Source organism: Lissotriton helveticus, chromosome 4_1 (genome assembly GCF_964261635.1).
Source record: "Lissotriton helveticus chromosome 4_1, aLisHel1.1, whole genome shotgun sequence".
Classification (NCBI taxonomy): Eukaryota; Metazoa; Chordata; class Amphibia; order Caudata; family Salamandridae; genus Lissotriton; species Lissotriton helveticus.
The window spans coordinates 1,430,054,183-1,430,073,559 of record NC_136063.1 but is presented as its reverse complement, the minus strand read 5'-3'; the positions used below and the strand labels follow the sequence as shown (position 1 = coordinate 1,430,073,559).

The following is a 19,377-nucleotide window of genomic DNA, read 5'->3' as shown; positions in this document are numbered from 1 at the left end:
CACAATATGGTGCAGACAGGAAAGACTCCACAATAAGATGAAGAGGGACTCCACAGTGCTAAGGTACCTGACGCACTTACTGGAGAAGAACCTTAGCTCATCCTCGTTAAGAGTTCACTTGGCAGCGATAGTAGCCTACACAAGGGGAGAAACGTGCAGGAGCTTCTTCACATCACAGGTGGTGAAGAGATTCCTAGAAGGAGCGAAAAGGATCGCACCACCCAAGCGGGTGCCGCCACCTGCATGGAACTTGAACACAGTCCTAACGGAACTCATGAAAGAGCCCTTTGAACCACTTCACAAGGCCTCCCTAAAGATGCTAACTATGAAAACAGCCTTCCTGGTTGCGATAACGTCCTTACGCAGAGTAAGCGAGCTTCAAGCGCTGACGCTACAAGAACCATACATACAAATACACAACGATAGAGTTGTGATGAGGACTGACCCACACTTCATGCCGAAGGTGGTATCCAATTTTCACATGAACCAGTCTATACAGATACCGAGTTTTTTCCAAAAACCCACAACCAGCGCAGAGAGAGCTCTGCACACCCTGGACGCCAGAAGGGCAGTCATGCACTACATTGAAAGGACAAAGGGGCACAGGAAAACGAAACAGTTTTTTGTGTCCTTCGCAAACAGCTTCATGGGCAAAGCAGTAACCAAAAGGACCATTGCACGATGGATCGCACAAACAATCCAACTCTGCCACAAACGGGCAGGACAGGAACTGGCTGAGGGGACACGTGCCCACTCCACCAGGAAGAAGGGCGCTACAATAGCCTTCCTGGCTAACACACCCATAGAGGACATATGCCTGGCGGCAACATGGGCTTCGGTGCACACGTTCACGAAGCACTACTGTGTGGACATACAAATGAACAAGGAAGCTCAAGTGGGACAGAAGGTGCTACAGCACATATTCAACACCCAACGCTCATCTTCCACCCAGCCGCCACAGAGATGAGAAACCGCTACAAAATCTATGCACAGCATAGTGAATCCAGAAAGATTCACGCTGCAAAACGAATAGTTTTCTTACCTGTCGGTGTAGTTTTGCAGCTTGAAGATCTTTCTGGATTCACTAGCGAACCCACCCACCTCCGCCAGAAAGATGAGGCTGGAGAGAGAAGAGGTGGTTAACTAAGAATAGACTTTGAAAATACAAAGCGGTAAATACAAACTAAGAAGAACATTGCCATTACTTCGGAAACGAAAGAAACACGGAAAAAAAGAACCCGAAGATGGCGCCCAAGAGTGGGAGCTTCCGCAGGAAGCATGCCGACGTCACCGGAAATACACCCAAAGGGGGTGTGACGCCGACGCCCACCTGGGCAAAGAGAAAGAAAAAAAAAAAAAAAAACAAAGAAAAGACTACGAATCCGGACCCAACCACAAGACCGCGGAATAATGCACAGCATAGTGAATCCAGAAAGATCTTCAAGCTGCAAAACTACACCGACAGGTAAGAAAACTATTTGTTATAACTTAGTTATCGACCTAACAAGGGAGTGTTGTGAGAATTTGCTATCGGTACAGGAAGTGTTTTGGGATAACTTCTAGAGTGTTGGTGAACCTTTACTTATTGGACTAATTATTAAAGGAGCAAATAAGAGTATTGATATGGAAGCCCTGATGAAGTCATGACGCACTAAGTAGTGCATGACGAAACAGGGGTTGGCTGCGCTTTGGGAGCATATGGCTGTACTTTGGAACACCCTCTGGCCCGGCACCGAAACAACTCCAAGCTTTCTGGCTCGAGTTGGCCCTGTGTTGATGCGGAACCAAAACTTTCGGCATCGAAATCGAAGCACGTCTTGACCATTCCCTTGCTACTGAAAAGTACGGTGCCCACAGGGAAAATGACTGTCCCATCCATAGTCTCGTTTCGACAATCCGCCTGCAAACACGGATCCGAAACAAAAAACTGGTAATCCATCCAGATACTGGACATATTCATGTGAAACTGCCAGAGAAAAGGAAAATGGGCTGACAAAAGGGCTACCACATTACTTTAAAATGCAAGAATGTGGGTACTAACCCTTCTCCTCCTCCAATTACACCTCCTTTACCCATTGACCCAAATGTGCTTATCACACCCACAAATTCCCCACAACCTCAATCACCTGATCCACAAGATGAAGGGAATGGGGATGAAGATAGGCCACAGGATACTAATGAGCCCTGGGAGGAGTATAATACAGATCCAATCACAGACATCGATCCTGATCTATACCCTTCCAAACCCTCACCACCTGATGGCAACATAGGGTATATAGAGCTACTAAGTATAGCTGCTTAATACCATGGGGTGGAATTACATAAAGAGGCCCTTGAAGAGTATTTTCTATTTGAGACCTTAAGTTCCTCTCAGAGATCAACACAGACACTACCTATGCTTAAGGCAATGCTTAAACATACTGACGAGATTTTTAAAGACCCTGTGCGGGCAAGAATGATCACCCCCAGAATTGAGAAAAAGTACAAGCCAGCACCTACTGACCCAACTTACATCAGGGGTCAACTTCCATTAGACCCCCTTGTAGTCTCCAACACTCGCAAAAGAGCAAACTCATAAACTGCAGGAGATGCCCCTCCTCCTGATAAAGAGTCGAAATTAATTAATTCCTCGGGCAAAAGAATAGCATCGCAAGCAGCCAATCGCTGACAAATTGCAAATGCACAAGCTCTTAGCTCGCTACCACAGAGCTCATTATGATGAGCTAGAAAAATTCATGTAGTTTTTACCAGACTAGCACAAAACCAAAGCCAATGACCTAATTCAGGAGGGGGGTAATTAATTACCAATGCATCTATTAGGTGCGCCTTAGATGCAGCAGACACAGCAGCTCGCGCAGTCAACACCAGTGTGTTGCTACGCAGGCATGCTTGGCTCAGAATTTTAAGGTTCAAACCTGAGGTCCAAGCCTCTATTCTGAACCACCCCTTTGATAAAGAGCAACTCTTCGACCTAACAGTAGACACTTCTTAAGACAAGATGAAAAAAGATACATAGGTTGCGAAATCCATGGGGGCTTTGCAGCATCCTTCCAATTGGGGATCCTTTTGTCGCTCCTTTTACAGGGGTGGCTCCAAAAACACTTAATCAGATAATCCCTCCTCCTTTTACAAGGGCAATAATCAATCGCCCTCGTCACGAAGTTGCTTTAGAGGAGGATTAAGATTGAACAATGGCAAGGGAAGAGGCATTAGGCAACTCAACACGCACTTTCCCTGCAAACACTAAACAATGACTTCCTTCCTCTACCCCCCCAATAATTCCACTCCTGTCGGGGGACGTCTCTCCCAATTTCTACCCACCTGGAATATAATCACCTCAGATAGGTTTTACAAATTATCCAATATTACCTGGAATTTACAGACACTCCCACCAAACATTCCTCCAAGATCACTCGCAGTGTCACAAGAACATCTCAACTTTCTCAAACAAGAAGTTCTCTCTCTTACAAAAAAGGAGCTATAGAACCAGTCCCAGTACAATATTCTAAGGGCAGGTGTATACTCCCTATACTATTTGATTCCCAAAAAAAGACTGCTCTCTCAGACCTATACTGGACCTCTGAGACCTGAATCTATACATCCAATCGGATCACTTTCATATGGGGACATTCCAACAAGTACTCCCGCTCCTTCAGCAAGGTGATTTTCTGTCCACTTTAGATTTAAAGGATGCCTTTTTCCACATTCTGATACACCCTGCTCACCGCAATTACCTCAGGTTTGTGGTAGGGGGCAACATTACCAATTCAAAGAACTCTTATTCGGAGTCACTACTGCTCATAGGGTTTCCAGCAAATGCCTGGCAGTAGTTGAAGCCCCTCTACGAAGACTCAGTTTTTATGTCTTCCCATACTTGGACGACTGGCTCATAAAAGCAAGCTCGCAAGCAAACTGTCTACGACATACTCACAAAACAGTGCAGCTGCTCCATGATCTGTGATTCTCAGTGAATCTGTCCAAGTCCCTTCTTCAATCCTCTGTACTTGAAAGCCACTCAAGATGCACAAAAGGCTCTGGCTTATCCCAATCTGGCCAGAATCCGCAACATTCAAACTCTACTTTCCCAGTTCCAGCCTCAACACTTCCAAGAATGATGACGTCTTGCATCCTAATAGTCTCTTATGCAAGACTTCAATGTGTCCCCTTCAGGAATGCTTAGCACGTCAGTGGAGTCAGTCTCAGGGTCAGTTATTATATCTAGTGTTGGTGGACGTCCGCACTCCTCGCTCTCTGCAGTGGTGGAATCCACAAAACCTTTCCAAAGGGCGGCCCTTCATCGATCATGTTTCACAGATCTTACTAACAGCAGACTCATCACTCACTGGTTGGGGAGCTCATTTCCAAGCTCTCTCAATTCAGGGCATGTGGAGCCTGCATCAAAAGCAGGTTCACATAAATCTAGAGCTTCTAGCGATATTTTTAGCACTCAAAGTTCACCTGGTACACAAAGCTGTCCTGATACGCACAGACAACATGACAGCAATGTATTACATCGAGAAACAGGGAGGGACGCACTCTCCTCAACTTTCACAATTAGCACAGACCATCTGGACGTGGGCCAAACATCACAAAATTTATCTCCTCGCGGAACACCTTCCAGGAGTAGACCATCAAATCGCGGCTCTGCTCAGCAGACGGAGGCAACAGATCCACGAGTGGGAAATCCTCCATTGAGTTCTCCTCCTGTTCTTTCACATGTGAGGCTTCCCAAACCTAGATCGGTTCGCCACACACCAAAACGCCCACGCTTTGCCTCCAGCTATCCACACACATTGTCCAGAGGTAATGCACTATGGATGAATTGGTCAGGGAAATTTGCCTACACTTTTCCGCCTCTCCCATGTATTCCACTACTGGTTCAGAAGCTCAGACAGGTGTCCCTGACACTAATCCTAGTTACTCACACATGGGCTTGTCAACCGTGGTTAACCACCCTGTTGGAGCTCTCAGTAGTCCATCACCGAAAACTAGATCTTACACCCAATCTCCTCACGCAGAGCTGTGGAGACATAAAACACCCAGATCCTGGTCATCTCAACCTTGCTTTCTGGCACTTGAAGTCATAGAATTTTGCTACCTCAACCGTCTGCCAGAGTGCTTGAACATTATCAAAGAGGCTAGACGTCCATCTACAAGCGCTTGTCATGCAGCAAAGTGGAAGTGGTTTGTTATTTATTGTAATAAGAATCAAATCAACCCGCTTGATGCTTCAGTTCAGAAAATCATCTGCTATTCACTGCATCTAGAGCGTTCAAATTTAGTGTACACATTCATATGCTTACATTTTGCTGCAATAGCCACAAACCTTCAAAATAGACAACATCTGTGTCTCTTCAGAGTGCCTGTTAAGGCATTTATGGAAGGACTCGAGTCATTCCCCCAAAACTTCCACCTGCCCCAGTGTGGATTCTCTGTATTGTCCTCACCAGACTGATGGGTCCACCCTTTGAGCCATTGCACAAATGTGAGTTACAATTTCGCACTTGGAGAGTCCCTTTCCTCATAGCAATTACATCACTGAGGAGAGTATGTGAGCTTCATTCACTAACCATTCGCGGAACCATTTTTTACAAGTACACCAAAACAAAGTGGTTCTTTGGACTAATCCTAAATTTCTACCCAAGGTGATTTCTGCCTTCCATATCAACCAATCTGTTGAGTTGCCTCCCTCAACCAATCTGTTGAGTTGCCTCCCTCAACCAGATTCTGTGGCAGAACGTGCTCTACACACCTTAGACGTTAAAAGAGCATTACTCTACTGCATAGAAAGGACAAAACCTTTATGTAAGACAAAGCTCTTTGTGGCTTTTGCCACCTCATAAAGGCAATCCTATCTCAAAATCTGGTATTGCACATTTGATAGTCAAATGTATTCAGACATGCTATGGAAAAGCGAAAATAACATTAACAATTCCCCCTAGAGCGCACCCCACTCGCAAACAAGGGGCTTCTATGGCTTTCTTAGGAAACATCCCTATAGATGACCTATGCAAAGCTGCAACATGGTCTACACCTCACACATTGACAAAACACTATTGTGTAGATGTTAGCAAGACAGCAAGCTCCTGTGGGCCAGGCAGCTTTGCATACGCTCTTTCAAATCACTGCAAGAGCTACATGTTAGCCACCGCTTTGGGAGATTACTGCTATATAGTCTATGCAAAGCATGTGATCTCCAACTCGCATGCCTTGAACGAAAAATGCTACTGCATCTGTTCTTGACATGTAGAGCTGTAGATTCACATGCGCCCACCCACCTCCCCGGGTACCTATACCTGTTGCAGTGATATTTTACTTGGATACATACACATGGACATCTCTATTCTACTACTCTTAATAACTCCATTATCACCCTCTGCGTGAAAACAGTCTAACAATGGAGTCGATGCCCATGCGCACTATCGCAGAAAGTAGGAGTCGCCTATCCCGTGACTGGAAAAGACTTCTTTGAAGAAAAACAAATTGCAAACATCCGGAACCAACTCTAGATGGCAGTCTATGCAAAGAATGTGAATCTACAGCTCAACATGCCAAGACCAGATATGTACTGGGTAAGTAGCATTTTCCTTCTAACAATTGAATAGTGTAATAGAGACAGTGGCAAAAAAATCTCAACTTCATTTTTTAAATACATATTTTTGTAGAATTTTTGACCGAAAAAGGCAACAAATCAACCCCCCCGCCCCACCACACACACACACACACACACACACACACACTGTAGAAGGCATGTGTTCAAGCTTCCAGCCTCCAAAATTCAGTTCCCCACAATAGTTCCAGATTATGCCGCCCTTCGCAGCTGATTATAGACTGTTTAGCCGCCCCATTGGCCCACTTGCTCTGTACAGGGCCTTATCTGCTCCTACACCTTCATCCTACGCTGGAACTCTACCAAGTCACGCCTCGTGCTCTCATCCATTGACCCCATATTTTTTCAACTTTATGCATGCACCCCATTGCACGGTACACATTTCTGCCCTTTTCACCAGTCCATGCCTTCGTCACACTCCTGCATAGTCTCCATTTGCCTCATCCCCAGTATTTAAGGAGATCTTAACATACCACCATCAAGGCCACATTACTGAAAATAGAGGCATTTTGATCCATGGAGACCCCCCCCCCCCCCCCCCCCCACCCCCACCACACACACACGAACAACAACCCCAATGTCTTGGGAGAGCAGGTGGCGTAATCTGCACTACACAATCCAAAATGTCTGACCGCCTCTTGCCTATTGGTTCCCTGTAAGCTCTGAGCACTCCCGAATCGTATAAATCAGGATCCCTTCATCTGGCATCCCTGTAGACAGCGATCATCGTCCGTCCTCCCCCATCGGAAATAGTGGGGTCTGTGTATAATGATCGCTATGGAAGAGTTTTAGCTGGATGAATCGAAGCCCTGCCCTGATCTCCATCTTTCGGGTATCTAAAATCCATCCCCCAGTCATCTTCAAACCTACCCAGGTCCCTTTCTCCTGTAGTGAGTCAAGCAGTGGGAGACTATTGTGCAGCAGTGTAGAGTACATTTGGGCCACCCATGGCTCATCAAGGGGGCTAGATCTCTCTGCTGCTTTTGACACCATCTCCCACTCCTTCATAATTCAAAGACTATCTGAGATTGCTGTCTGAGGCAAAGCACTTGGCTGTCTTGCAAAGCTTCCTCAGCAATAGTACCCAGACCACCAATCAAGGTCTCTTTAAATCTCGGGCCATGTCATTTGGAAGAGGGGTTTCTCTGGGTTTATCACTGAGCCCTGTACTTTTCAACATTTATGTTGCACCCTTGGCTCAGGTGCTAAGGTACTGTGGTTTCGTGTCCTCTCATATGCAGATGAGACACAATCCTCTCCGTGGGCACAAACCTGGACTCACAAATTCCTACAGCTAAATGGTGAGAAGCCTGAAGTTCTAGGACATTTACTAGGATTTGTGGTTATGGAGCAGCTAGCATGTTATGCATTTGTCATGTGGAATTCTGGTTCAGTCTCTCACGTGTGACATTTTATACATTTACTCTTCAAATAGGTGCCTTATAGCTTTTGCATTACCTATTGTAAATTCAGTCTCTTGCACTTACCTACGTGTAATCGTGCCTAAGGCTGACATTGTATTGCTTGCTGTAATAACTACTGCAGAGTTGACACTATGTTCTTATAAAACATTAACATTAATTTAAAGATAGCTGTGCTTTATTCCATTTGGAAACAAACAGCTGTGCTTGAGTCCAAATAGAGCATTCAAGGTGCAGCATGCCTGTTAAATTAATCTCTTGAATGTATGCTTTCTTGTGCAGGAGACACTTGTTCATAAGTACTGCATTTTGCTCATTCATTGCTTGTGCTACTTTGGCAAGAAAACCTCCAGACATTAGAAAGTTGAAGTGTGGGATTTGAGTAGTGTACATGTCATGTAACAGATGTACGTCTTAACACACAAATGAATGTGGCCGTCTCTCCTAAATTGACACAGCTGCAATGTGGCAACGCCAATGACCACCAACTGCAATTCAAACCTTAAACACCTGTTTCATAGAACAGTAGTATGTTGTGCTGCAGTCTGCATTGACATGAGCCACAGAAACTTTCCTACTCTAAACAGGCTGGGCACTGGCTTGAGAAGCACACTTTTTTTTCTTTTTCCACTTGGTGCAAAGAACAGTTTTAGTTTAACACAAGCTTTGAAGCCCAAATTGTATTTTACACCATGTAACAACTGTCAAAGATGTGTTCAGTTTTCCATTTTCATGAATGTTTTCACATGGCAACAGTGATGATCTTATCATGCAGACAATACAGCTGTATTTCACCTCAGCTTTACGGTGTTTAAAAGGCAATAACAAAAAATCAAAATTTAACCTCTTAAATTAACAAGTAGGGCCCCCTCCACTGATGATACTGCCAGTGAACTTGTGTATTTATTGCTGCTTTCCAGTAGCAGCAGACTGCCAGCTGTATTTCGCAGAGATCTAAGTCGGGTTAGTTTTTTGTTTACTCTGCCCCTTTTCTTCAGATGAGATGAGTGGCGGAGGAGGGGGGAGGCAATGGGATGAATGAATGTTGTTGGGGCTCCTGATAAGATATGGACTATGGGGTTGTTCCATGCTCTTTTTTTACTTGGCCCTCTCTGAGATTCCATGTGTATTATAATTCTTTAACACTTTTCCCATCCAACTAGTCAAACTGGGACCTTCAGCTGTCTTCCAGCTCAATGCAGTTTGATGCATTCTGGAGGTCGGGCCAGATCCATAATCTTCCAGTAACTTTCTTCCCATTGGGACGGGCTTATATAGCAAGTATGGATGTTCCAAGGATACACTCCTTGTTCCCATTGGTCGCTTCTTATGAATTGTTTGACTTCATCCCAGAAATCTGAAACCGGGCATTTCCATATCATGTGATAATACGATGCATCTACAATGCGCCCCCCTGCCCCAAGAATAATTCTTGGACATCCAGGAAGAGCTTGTGTATTCACTTGGGTGTAATGTAGCCGCTGTGTATAAAGTGTGATTTAATAGCTGGAATTGTGCATTCTTGTATATCTTGTGGGCATTGCCTTGTTTGCTGCTTGTGCCTTTGTAACTAATTGGCTTGTTAATCTCAAGGACCCATCTGTCTCTAAAGCTGATCAGAAAGGCCTTGCACTGGTTCACCGATGCTTGGTACATAAGTGTGACTGTCTTTTTCTCAGAAAAGACTTCTAACTGCAGGTTCCTCATCTTAGAATATTTCTCAGGCATTAGACTGGATCTGGTAAATCTTGAGCAGTACCTCTGTGCGCTGGGAGGTGCCACTGACTGCATTAAGTTGATGTCGTCTGCGATGGATGTGACGTGCATGGTGGCTATATAGATGCCACCCCATCATGCTTACGTCAGTTCCTTTCTTTCTGCATCAACAGTTGCGGATCTGTTATATTTTTCCAAATTTTTATAGCGCACTAATACCCTTGGGTGTCTAGGCGCTTTCGCACCCCAGACTGTACAGAGAGCTTAGTTTTTGAATAGCCATGTTTTATGGTTTTTCCTGAACTCTATCAGAGAAGGTATCTTCCTAAGAGCAAGCGGGAGAGTGTTCCGGAGCCGAATGGTGCTATGACTGAAACTCCTCCCCCACTAGTCCATCGTCCTGATTCTGTACGTCGGCATCAAGAAGGCAGAAGCGGAACGCAGTTGTCTTTTGGGGGAATGCCAGTTAAAGATATGCCAAAGAAATCGTGGGCATACTCTTTGTAGTGCCTTATATGCTAAACACAGTGCCTTGAATTTCAGACATTGAGCTACTGGCAACCAGTGCAACTTTTGTATTCCGGCCCTAATGGACTGATGTTTGGGGACATTTAGCACTAATCTAGCTGCAACATTCTGTGCCGACTGCAGTCTTCTGAGTTGATTAGACTGTAAATTCATATATAAGGCATTACAATAGTCTCGTTTAGACAAAACAAGGGAAGCAGAAGACACCACCTTAGAGACTTGCGATTCTCATCTATTGTGACCCCCCAGATTTTTAGCTTTCACTACCGGGGTAGGAAGGGGGGCCCAGGATACTTGGCCACTAGACTGGTGACCAAAGAGGGGCCAGTCTTTCAAAAAGAACCACCTCAGTTTTACTCGAATTGAGCTTCATACAGTGCTTGCTCATCCAAGTACTCAAGGAGATAATGCACTTGTGCAATTTGTTGGCGTGATCGGCATCCTTATCAATGGTTAAAATAACCAATTGAGTATTGTCTGCGTACGAGGTAGGAATTAGATCAAAACTTCTGATCATGGGTGCTAGTTCGGACGTGTAAATATAAAAAAGTGTAGGGCTCAAAGAGGAGCCCTGTGGCACCCCACAAGGCTGCTTACAAGGTGTGGATTTAAAATCGCCCAGTTGCACTATCTGGGACCTATCTTTCTAAAAAAATGTTAAAATCGACATGGCCTTCCCTCCAAGCCCAATAGCTTTCAGCCATTCTAACAGTGAGATGTGGTCCACGGTGTCCAATGCCGCGGACAGGTCAAGAAGGAACAGAGCTGCTGATCCACCACGGTCAAGTGCGGCACAAATTTCCTCTGTGGTCTTAATTAAGGCTGTTTCGGTACTATAAATCAACAAAAGGAGAGGCAGGGAGATTCAAGGACACCCTCTTAGTCCCCGGTTATCATGTATAAACAAAAGAAGAGAGGTCAGTTGTCTCAACAACCACAGAGACGGAGCAACACAAAAACAGGAGGTTACCTGGCCCAACTTAGGTAGGTAAGAAAGCCCTCACACCGACCTGGTCAGTGTCATGCTTCATCATCGGGCCCCACCAAAGAGGCCGAGTGCCTCTTTGGTGTGCTGTGACGCCAGAAGACTGCGGAGCGGGTTGTGTGAGTGGGCGTGCAGTGAAATTAAAGATAAAAGTGCCTTCAGAGTATCTATAAAAAGAATTTTAATAGTAGATCCCCAGACACATACATATTTTTTACTCGTGTAATAGGGATCTACTATTAATTTTTTTTTATAGATACTCTGAAGGCACTTTTATCTTTAATTTCACTGCATGCCCACTCACACAACCCGCTTGGCCTCTTTGGTGGGGCCCGATGATGGCGTTCTCACACATCATCCCACCCCAAGAGGATGGTCATGCAGACTACAGCTGTAAAAACAAACCCAAGTGGAATCCCTGCCACTCCCCCAGGACTGGGAGTCCAAGAGGATATTCATTTCACCAGTATGGCCTTGTGTCGTGAACACAGCTTCTCTTTTGGGCCAATTCTCGTGCATTATGGGATTCAGAAGTGCGTGTGCTGCCCCTGGTCCCGGATGAGGCTTGTGCAATCACCCTCCAGATACACCCGTCCTTCAGCTGTTAAAGAGGGTAGGCGAAACAGCGACAGGAAAGTCCCAATTTGTGTCCGAGGCGATAGATTCAGAGTGGTAATTCTAAATAGATCATCACAAACCGTTCCACTATTTCCAAGGGCTTGGTCAGAAGCGCACCACACAACTCCCCAGATGCCTGAGACCGCCAGCTGTGACTCGCGGTGACACAATTGGACAGCAAGCAATCGTCCAGCGATTTTGCCCTGGTCATATTTTTTAATCCTCTTCGGTTTACCAGCGCTTTTTCCTGCTGCTGCGATAAAGAAGGCGTTCCAGCATGTCTTAGGCTGCTCCAGTGCTCTTCGATTGGTATTGCTGGCACACAGTTTATTGGAGGTAAAGATCCTTCACCACCACCTCTGCAGTCCAGAGATCCACTTAAGCCTGATGTTTGTCGATAGTAGTATCTCGCATCAGCACCCCTTCAAGGTTGCCATCCCAGCAGCCCAGAGGAGCGGTCATCCATCAAGTAGGAATGAATGTGGCTCAGGTGGGGTTCTTTGCATTCATTAGTGTAGGCAATGATTGTTAGCAGGTTGCGGCCACCATGGTCTGCACCTAGCTCCACCTTCGCAGGAGCCCTAAACCAATGTTTGAGGATAGGGGATTTTGACGAAAGCTGTATGCAGATGATTGTGGTGGCGATAGTTAATTTTTTTTTTTTTACCTATACTTAATTTTCTTTGATGTATTTTGCACTCGGATGTCTACTTCATTCTTGATGTAGGTCCTCATGCCAGCTCCCACTGCGACAGTTCTCCTGTCCAGCTTACCCGCAATCCGCTACACTCTGCTGCTTGTCTACCTGCTGCCCTCTGTTTGTACCTCCTCTGTTCGTTTCTTGCTCTTTTTGGGTTTCGCCTGCCGAAGGCTGCGCAGCTCTTCAGCGCAGGTGAAATCCTATGTCGTCAATAAGGACTCCTGGAACGTCCCCCGGCTCTCATTGGTTAGCTCCATAAATGGAGGCTAGCCATTGAGTGCCGGATCTGTCCATCAAGGCTGGACCAGATTCAGGGGCGTTCCGGAGATTTTTTCCCAGGGCGGAGTTACGTTTTTTCCCGTTCCCTCCCCTTTCACTGAAAGTGAATTCAGATGCGCTGTCCATTCCCGCCCCCTCCGTGTGCCTTTCCGCCCCCCTTGCTGTCCTGTGCACGTTTCCCGCCGTCCGTGTCCTCTCCCGCCCCCCTCCCGCCGTCCGTGTCCTCTCCCGCCCCCCTCCCGCCGTTCGTGTCCTCTCCCGCCCCCTCCCGCCCCCTCCCGCCGTCCGTGTCCTCTCACGCCCCCAGCGAGTGCCCACCTCGCGATTTCTGCCCGCCTGCCTGCCTAGCGAGGGCTGCCGCGCTGCCCGCGGCGACCCGGAAGTACCTGGCCGGCCGGCCAATCCCTTCGCGGCCGGCCGGAAGTCCCGCACCCGCAGCCCGGGGGAGGGAAAGGGAAGCCTTGCTGTTTGCCGCTTCCCCCTGCCTGGGGGAAGCCTTTGCCGGTGTTGCCGGTCTCCCATGCCTGGAGGGAGACCGGAGAGGAGCCTGACGAGGGTGGAGCGGAGGGGGCGCGGGGAACACTCCGTATCGTCAAAATGGAATGTCACGTGGTGTTCTGCCGGGACCCGGTCGCAACTTGTAAAACAGTTACCGACCTAGTTAGCCATACACCCCAGAAAGTGGTAAACAGCCAAAAGTGCCCTGCCTGACAAAATGATCCAACCCACGTGACAACGCGTTCCTGGTCCCCCCCATGACTCAGTGACTACTTGGGTCTGCTCTGCTAACCCGCACTACTCCCCTCAAAAACCACAGCCAGCCTCACGCTAGCTAAATTTGTACGGGACGAACAAGAGTAACGTCGCCCGGCAAACTCAAACGCACACCAACCGCCACACACAACTGAGCGTGAGCGGTACCCGCCAGATTACACCCTGGGCAAAAGCACATGTAGCCTTTGCAGCCAATCAGCATTTAGAATTCTGTGCAGCGGACTAAGATTGGGTAAAGTGACTCTAAACCTCCAATCCTGGATTACGTTACATATTAGCACTACCCCACCTAAACCGTGGGATTGGCTGTTGTGCTAGCCCGGAAGTGCTAAAGTTATTTCCAAATGACATCCGTTTCGAGCTTGAAAACGTACAGTGGCCGGGCTGCATTCTCGCATGCATGTAAGTAGTTGTCAAGTGGTCACTTTAGTACAGTGGAAGGAAGTAGAGTGCATCATGAAGAATGTATTGTTGAATTGTTATTATATATCTTTTTACTACATGTATGTTGGTGATTTTTGTGTCACGCGAACGTATCCGAAAGGAAGCTGAGAGCTGTACAGGGTCAATACAAAGTCAATATGTGATAGAATGGATAGTTTGTTTGTGGCTGAGGTGCGGGCGGGGGGCAGTAGGTAGGTCCACTGGGAGGTTGGGGATGGTGGTAGTGATGCACCAGCGCCTTTATTGTGGTAGTCCTAGGGTTCTCCAACCTTTTGTGAAGTAAGAGCTACTTCTGTTCAATGAAAATCATCCCGAGCTACTATTAGCCTTGCATAGTGGCCACATCATACAAGATTACATCAGGGGGCATCAAATGCAAAGTTACAAGCAGTGATCGCCTATATTCATCAGGATAGGCTACCAGCAGTAATGTGAAAATGGTCTTATCAATTTGGAATGCCTCTACGTAGGGGCAATGCTACTGGCACCAAGGTAATAATAGGGATGTCTCCCCAGTGCCGCATGATTAATCACTCCAATATCCGCTTTAAATGTCATTTAAAAATTCCACCATGTTCTCCAAATAACATCTTGTGAGTTAGGGACATATACTTTTTCATTTCAAATGCACCTTTTTCAAATTTGGTACCCATATATTAAATTAACAAAGCAATAGCTTTTAATTTAACAGGCATGGCTGCCCACAGGAGAGTTACTGATAGGTAGCTGGTGAGCCACTCGTTGGAGAAGCCTGCACTAGACAGCGCTCCACACAACGAACAGTGCAGTACGTGTGTGTTTAGGGCCGGATGCTAAGTTGCCACCAGACACGGAGATAAGGTGCAACTGGCATGTGTTCGTGTGTCCTGAGCTTGAAGGATGTACAGGTGCATTGCCACGTGTGCCAATGAGTGCCTTGGTGCGGGATAAAACTTCTATTGGGGGCTTCCACACAGGCCAGCATGTCAGTATGGAGGCGAGGGCCGCCTGTACACCTCCTTCGGCTCGGTGCCACGGGGCCTGCTTTACTTTGGGTGATGGGTTCTCGCCTCTTCTCGTTCCCTTTCGCTCCTGAGATGAAGGGAAGTGTGTGGCTGGCTGCCACATCAGTGTTTACTGGCTGCCAATGCAGCTAATTGGGCAGGTTTTGGGGTCGGTCTCACGGGGCCTGCTATGCTTTAGGGAAGGTACTTGCTGCACTGTTTGAACATTTGTAATGTATGCCTGTGCATTCTTTATCCTTTAGTGTATTTTTGTGTGTGACTGCCATCTATTGTTTTATTGTACCTTTTTTTTTGCTTCTCGTTTGTTTCTGTAACGTGTAAATATGTAATATTCTCCTCATGTAACGTACTTGGTTCTATTGTGAAGCGCTCTGACACCTTTGGGTGAAGTCTGCGCTATATAAAAATGCATTAAATAAATAAATACATACATTCTCCCTTCATATTGCGCTGGAGCCAGGCTAAGTGGTTGTAGGGGGTAGTGCTGGCAGGTTGGTGAGCAGGGATGGATCGGCTCCTGGAGGGGCGGCTGCTGCGAGGGCTTTAGCTGCAGGCCAATCCAGGTCCAGCTGCCGCTGGGCACTTGTATTAAAGGCTTGTTGTAGACGTGTAGCTTGAGAAGTGGGTTAGCATTATGGCCCTTTGAGTCCACTTCTTTGTCCTGGGTACAACAGGGAGCCTATTCAGGACTTTGAGGCTCCTCTCAGGTCACTGCTTGTGCCTCCGTGTGCCCCTGTTGCCTGCTTTTGCCTCAGTTTTCGTGCCCCTGTCGCCTGCTTGTGCCTCAGTTTTCGTGCCCCTGTTGCCTGCTTGTGCCTCAGTTTTCGTGCCCCTGTTGCCTGCTTGTGCCTCCGTGTGCCCCTGTTGCCTGCTTGTCCCTCCGTGTGCCCCTGTTGCCTGCTTGTCCCTCCGTGTGCCCCTGTTGCCTGCTTGTGCCTCCGTGTGCCCCTGTTGCCTGCTTGTGCCTCCGTGTGCCCCTGTTGCCTGCTTGTGCCTCCATTTGCCCCTGTTGCCTGCTTGTGCCACGTGGGTGTGTGTGGAGGGCTCTGTGTAGCTGTGTGTGTGGGGAGCTTTGTGTGGCTGTGTGTGGGGAGCTTTGTGTGGCTGTGTGTGTAGGGAGCTTTGTGTGGCTGTGTGTGTGGGGAGCTTTGTGTGGCTGTGTGTGTGGGGAGCTTTGTGTGGCTGTGTGTGTGGGGAGCTTTGTGTGGCTGTGTGTGGGGAGCTTTGTGTGGCTGTGTGTGGGGAGCTTTGTGTGGCTGTGTGTGGAGGGCTTTGCGTGGCTGTGTGTGTGGGGGGCTGTTTGTGGGTGTGTGTGTGGGGGGGCTCTGTGTGTGTCATTTGCGAGGGATAAAGCTAGTGGCATTGTAAATGACAATGCCATTTATTTATGTTAAAAAATACATAAATAAAAATGTCAAGAGCAATGCCAATAGCTCTAACTTTAACAAAGGCGAAACCATTGCATTGTAAATGCTTGTTGCCTTTTCTGCTCCTTTCTCTGCCCTCTGTTTTGTCTTTTATGCTAGTTTCTTCCTTATCGACGTTTCCCTCCTCCCGGCGCCCCGTCCATCCCCCCACCCCCTAGGACCTACTCAGTACGACCCCCCCATTGAACAGGTCCCTGTGCCAGCCTCCCCTGCGAAAGTTCCCCTTTCCAGCATGCCTGCAGTCCGCTACCCTCTGCTGCCTGTCTACCTGCTGCCATCTGTGCTTCCTATGCTCGTGTTTGGGTGTTTTGCCTTTTCTCCTTGTTTTTCTTCCCTATGTTTTGTCCTCTTCTGCTCTTTCTGCTTGTTTTTCTGACCTCCGTTTTGCCTTTTCTGCTAGTTGTCCTGCCCTTTGTTTGGGCTTTTCTGCTTGTTTGCCCGCCTTCGGTTTTGCCTTTCTACTCTCTTGTCTTTCTGCCCTCTGTTTTTCCTTTTTCTTCTCGTTTCTTCCCTCTTCTTGCCATTTCCTCATGACCTGGCTTTTTGATGAAGACCTCGCACCCCAGAACCCAGATACCCCCAGGGGTGACAGTGCTGCACTCAACCAATGCTGATTGATTGATGATGTTGGGTATCAGTAAAGATGAAGCTTAATTGTACTTTTTAGGCATATACTAGAATATCTACCAGTTTTAATTACACTCCAGTCCTTATTCTGTCGCGTATTTGAATTTCTGACTGATATTTACTCTACTCTTTATTAATTTGTTTTAGACTCCGGAGAGAAGTTTTTTGGATGCAGCAGAATTTCATTCAAGGAAAAAGGTTGGTCAGTAATTGGACCGGATGTGCTGTGCTTTCCAGTGTGCTTTTTTCACTGTTATCTGTTACCTTATATGCAATACTTGATGGATTTTTCATTTTGTGAAGGCTTTTGTGATCGAGGAATATGTATTGTGTGTAACGTAATTGCATGCAGCTAAATCTGCTCATAATTATGGTAACGTGAAATGCTTGTATTTGGTAAATGCTGCCCGGTACCTCTAGGAATGACTGGTATTGTGCCGGTCTGAAGCTCCCTGTCACAACACCAAGCACCTCTGTCCCTTGAACACCTTCCTCGGTGCACTGTTTTTACACCCATTGAAGGCTACACCAGAATCGTCCGATCTCCTCGACTTTCCACAAAGCTACATTTCCCAAAAAATGATATGATGTGAACTTAAAGGTTGCTGCTAACTGATGTTAATCTGCCCCTAAATCAACATGTTCATCTACAACCTATAGCAAAAGGCAGAAAGCACTTGTATGACATCTTCATTTTGGCTGTGCTTATTCCTGCTGAATCCTCTAAATAGGATTGTCAGCCTTCAAAACTTCTGGACTTCTTGGAGTTTACAGCAAGCTGTTGCTTCCAATCACCGGTCGAAAAATTAGCAAATCTTTTCAGTTTAGTCACAAGTACAACAGTATGAGTGTTTGGGTATAGGTGTTCTTGATAGTGAAAGCAAGTACAGGAGCTGGTAGACTATATAAAGGTTTAGTTGGGGTCGCAGTAGTCTCACAACTCATGGATGGCAGTCTTTCTGTATTGTATTTTCATTTAGTCTTTAGGAACAAATAAACTCTTAAAAGACTTGCAACCAAAAGAAAGAGCCATAGCCCCTAGTTTCAGTGGGAAACCCATGCAGCAAAATGTTTACTCTGCATGGGGAAATCCAAATTAATTAAAAACATAGGTGAGACATTTTCTAGACCTTTAAACGTCTTTTTCATACTCTGGTTTTTAATCAGAACTGTAAATCCGCTGCTTCCCCTTCACTGCTAAATGGAACTGCTTAAATCAGTCACCTAGCAGAGGTCTTCCCAGACCCAAAATCCGTCTAACTCCATCCTTAAACCTTTTTGCATAACCCTGACTTCACACTGTGCCTAACATTAACCCTTACTTGACGATTTAATCTTTACTTAACATAATGCCTGCTTATTCTCGAACATTAAAGATCTTACCACAGACCCTCCCCTGCCATTACTTTCGTCAGACCTTTTTGCAGTGCCTTATTTAATGCATAATCACTCTGTCTTCTTTGTTGGCAGCCAGACCCTAAGTCATGTCCAGAAATGGGTCCAAACTAGACTTCTTTCTCAATACTCTATTGACACGTCACCGAATCTGGTGAAGAATGTTGACTTAAACCAACTCACAGTTGATGACTGGATTCAAGACTCTCTGGATGCTATCCTGCCAGCCACACTCAAATCCTCACCCAGGCTACATCCGCTGGCACCATGGTTCAACTAGACCCTACACAAAGATTAAAAAAAAGAATATATGGGACTGGAAAGGGTCTGGAGGAAGTTGTATAATGAAAATAAAAAACTCCAATATAAAATGGCTCTAAAACACTATTCCAACCACTGCAGAAATGCCAGAGCCACATTCGACTGTGATAAAATCTCTATGGCCTAAAATTTCTCCAAAACCCTTTTGAAGTGGTCAAAGAACTCTCTGGCCACAGTAATATAGCTCCACCCCCTTTCTTGTCACAATCACAATGTGAGGAGCTTGCCTGTTTCTTCATCCATAAGGTGAGGGACATTCAACACTCCTTGACAGTGTGAACAGGCAAATCTCATACAAAGACACCAGAAAGGGCCTAGGCTTAACATACAAACCCTTTATACTAATGGAATTCTCACAGCCAACAGATCAGCTGTTCATTAGGTAGGGCAAATAAAGGCCGATAGTGGTCAGGCCCTGATGAACACTCTTGCCAAAGGGAAACCTATTATTTTGTTCACCTTTCACCCTTACATGTGCAGACTGGGTTATGTGTAGCAAATTAACCAGATTGAGAGAGTATTTTTCCA

General features: G+C 46.4%; 1 protein-coding gene across 4 annotated transcripts in view; it reads left to right on the top strand.

Annotated features, from left to right (window-relative positions):
• Positions 1 to 19,377, top strand: part of NUP153 (nucleoporin 153) — a 454,031-nt gene that overhangs the window by 275,153 nt on the left and 159,501 nt on the right. For all 4 annotated transcript variants that reach the window (XM_078687970.1, XM_078687971.1, XM_078687973.1 and 1 more), the window contains one exon: positions 17,281 to 17,331. In XM_078687970.1, coding sequence (XP_078544096.1) covers positions 17,281 to 17,331 — 51 coding nt within the window. The remainder of the gene's footprint in view (positions 1 to 17,280; positions 17,332 to 19,377) is intronic.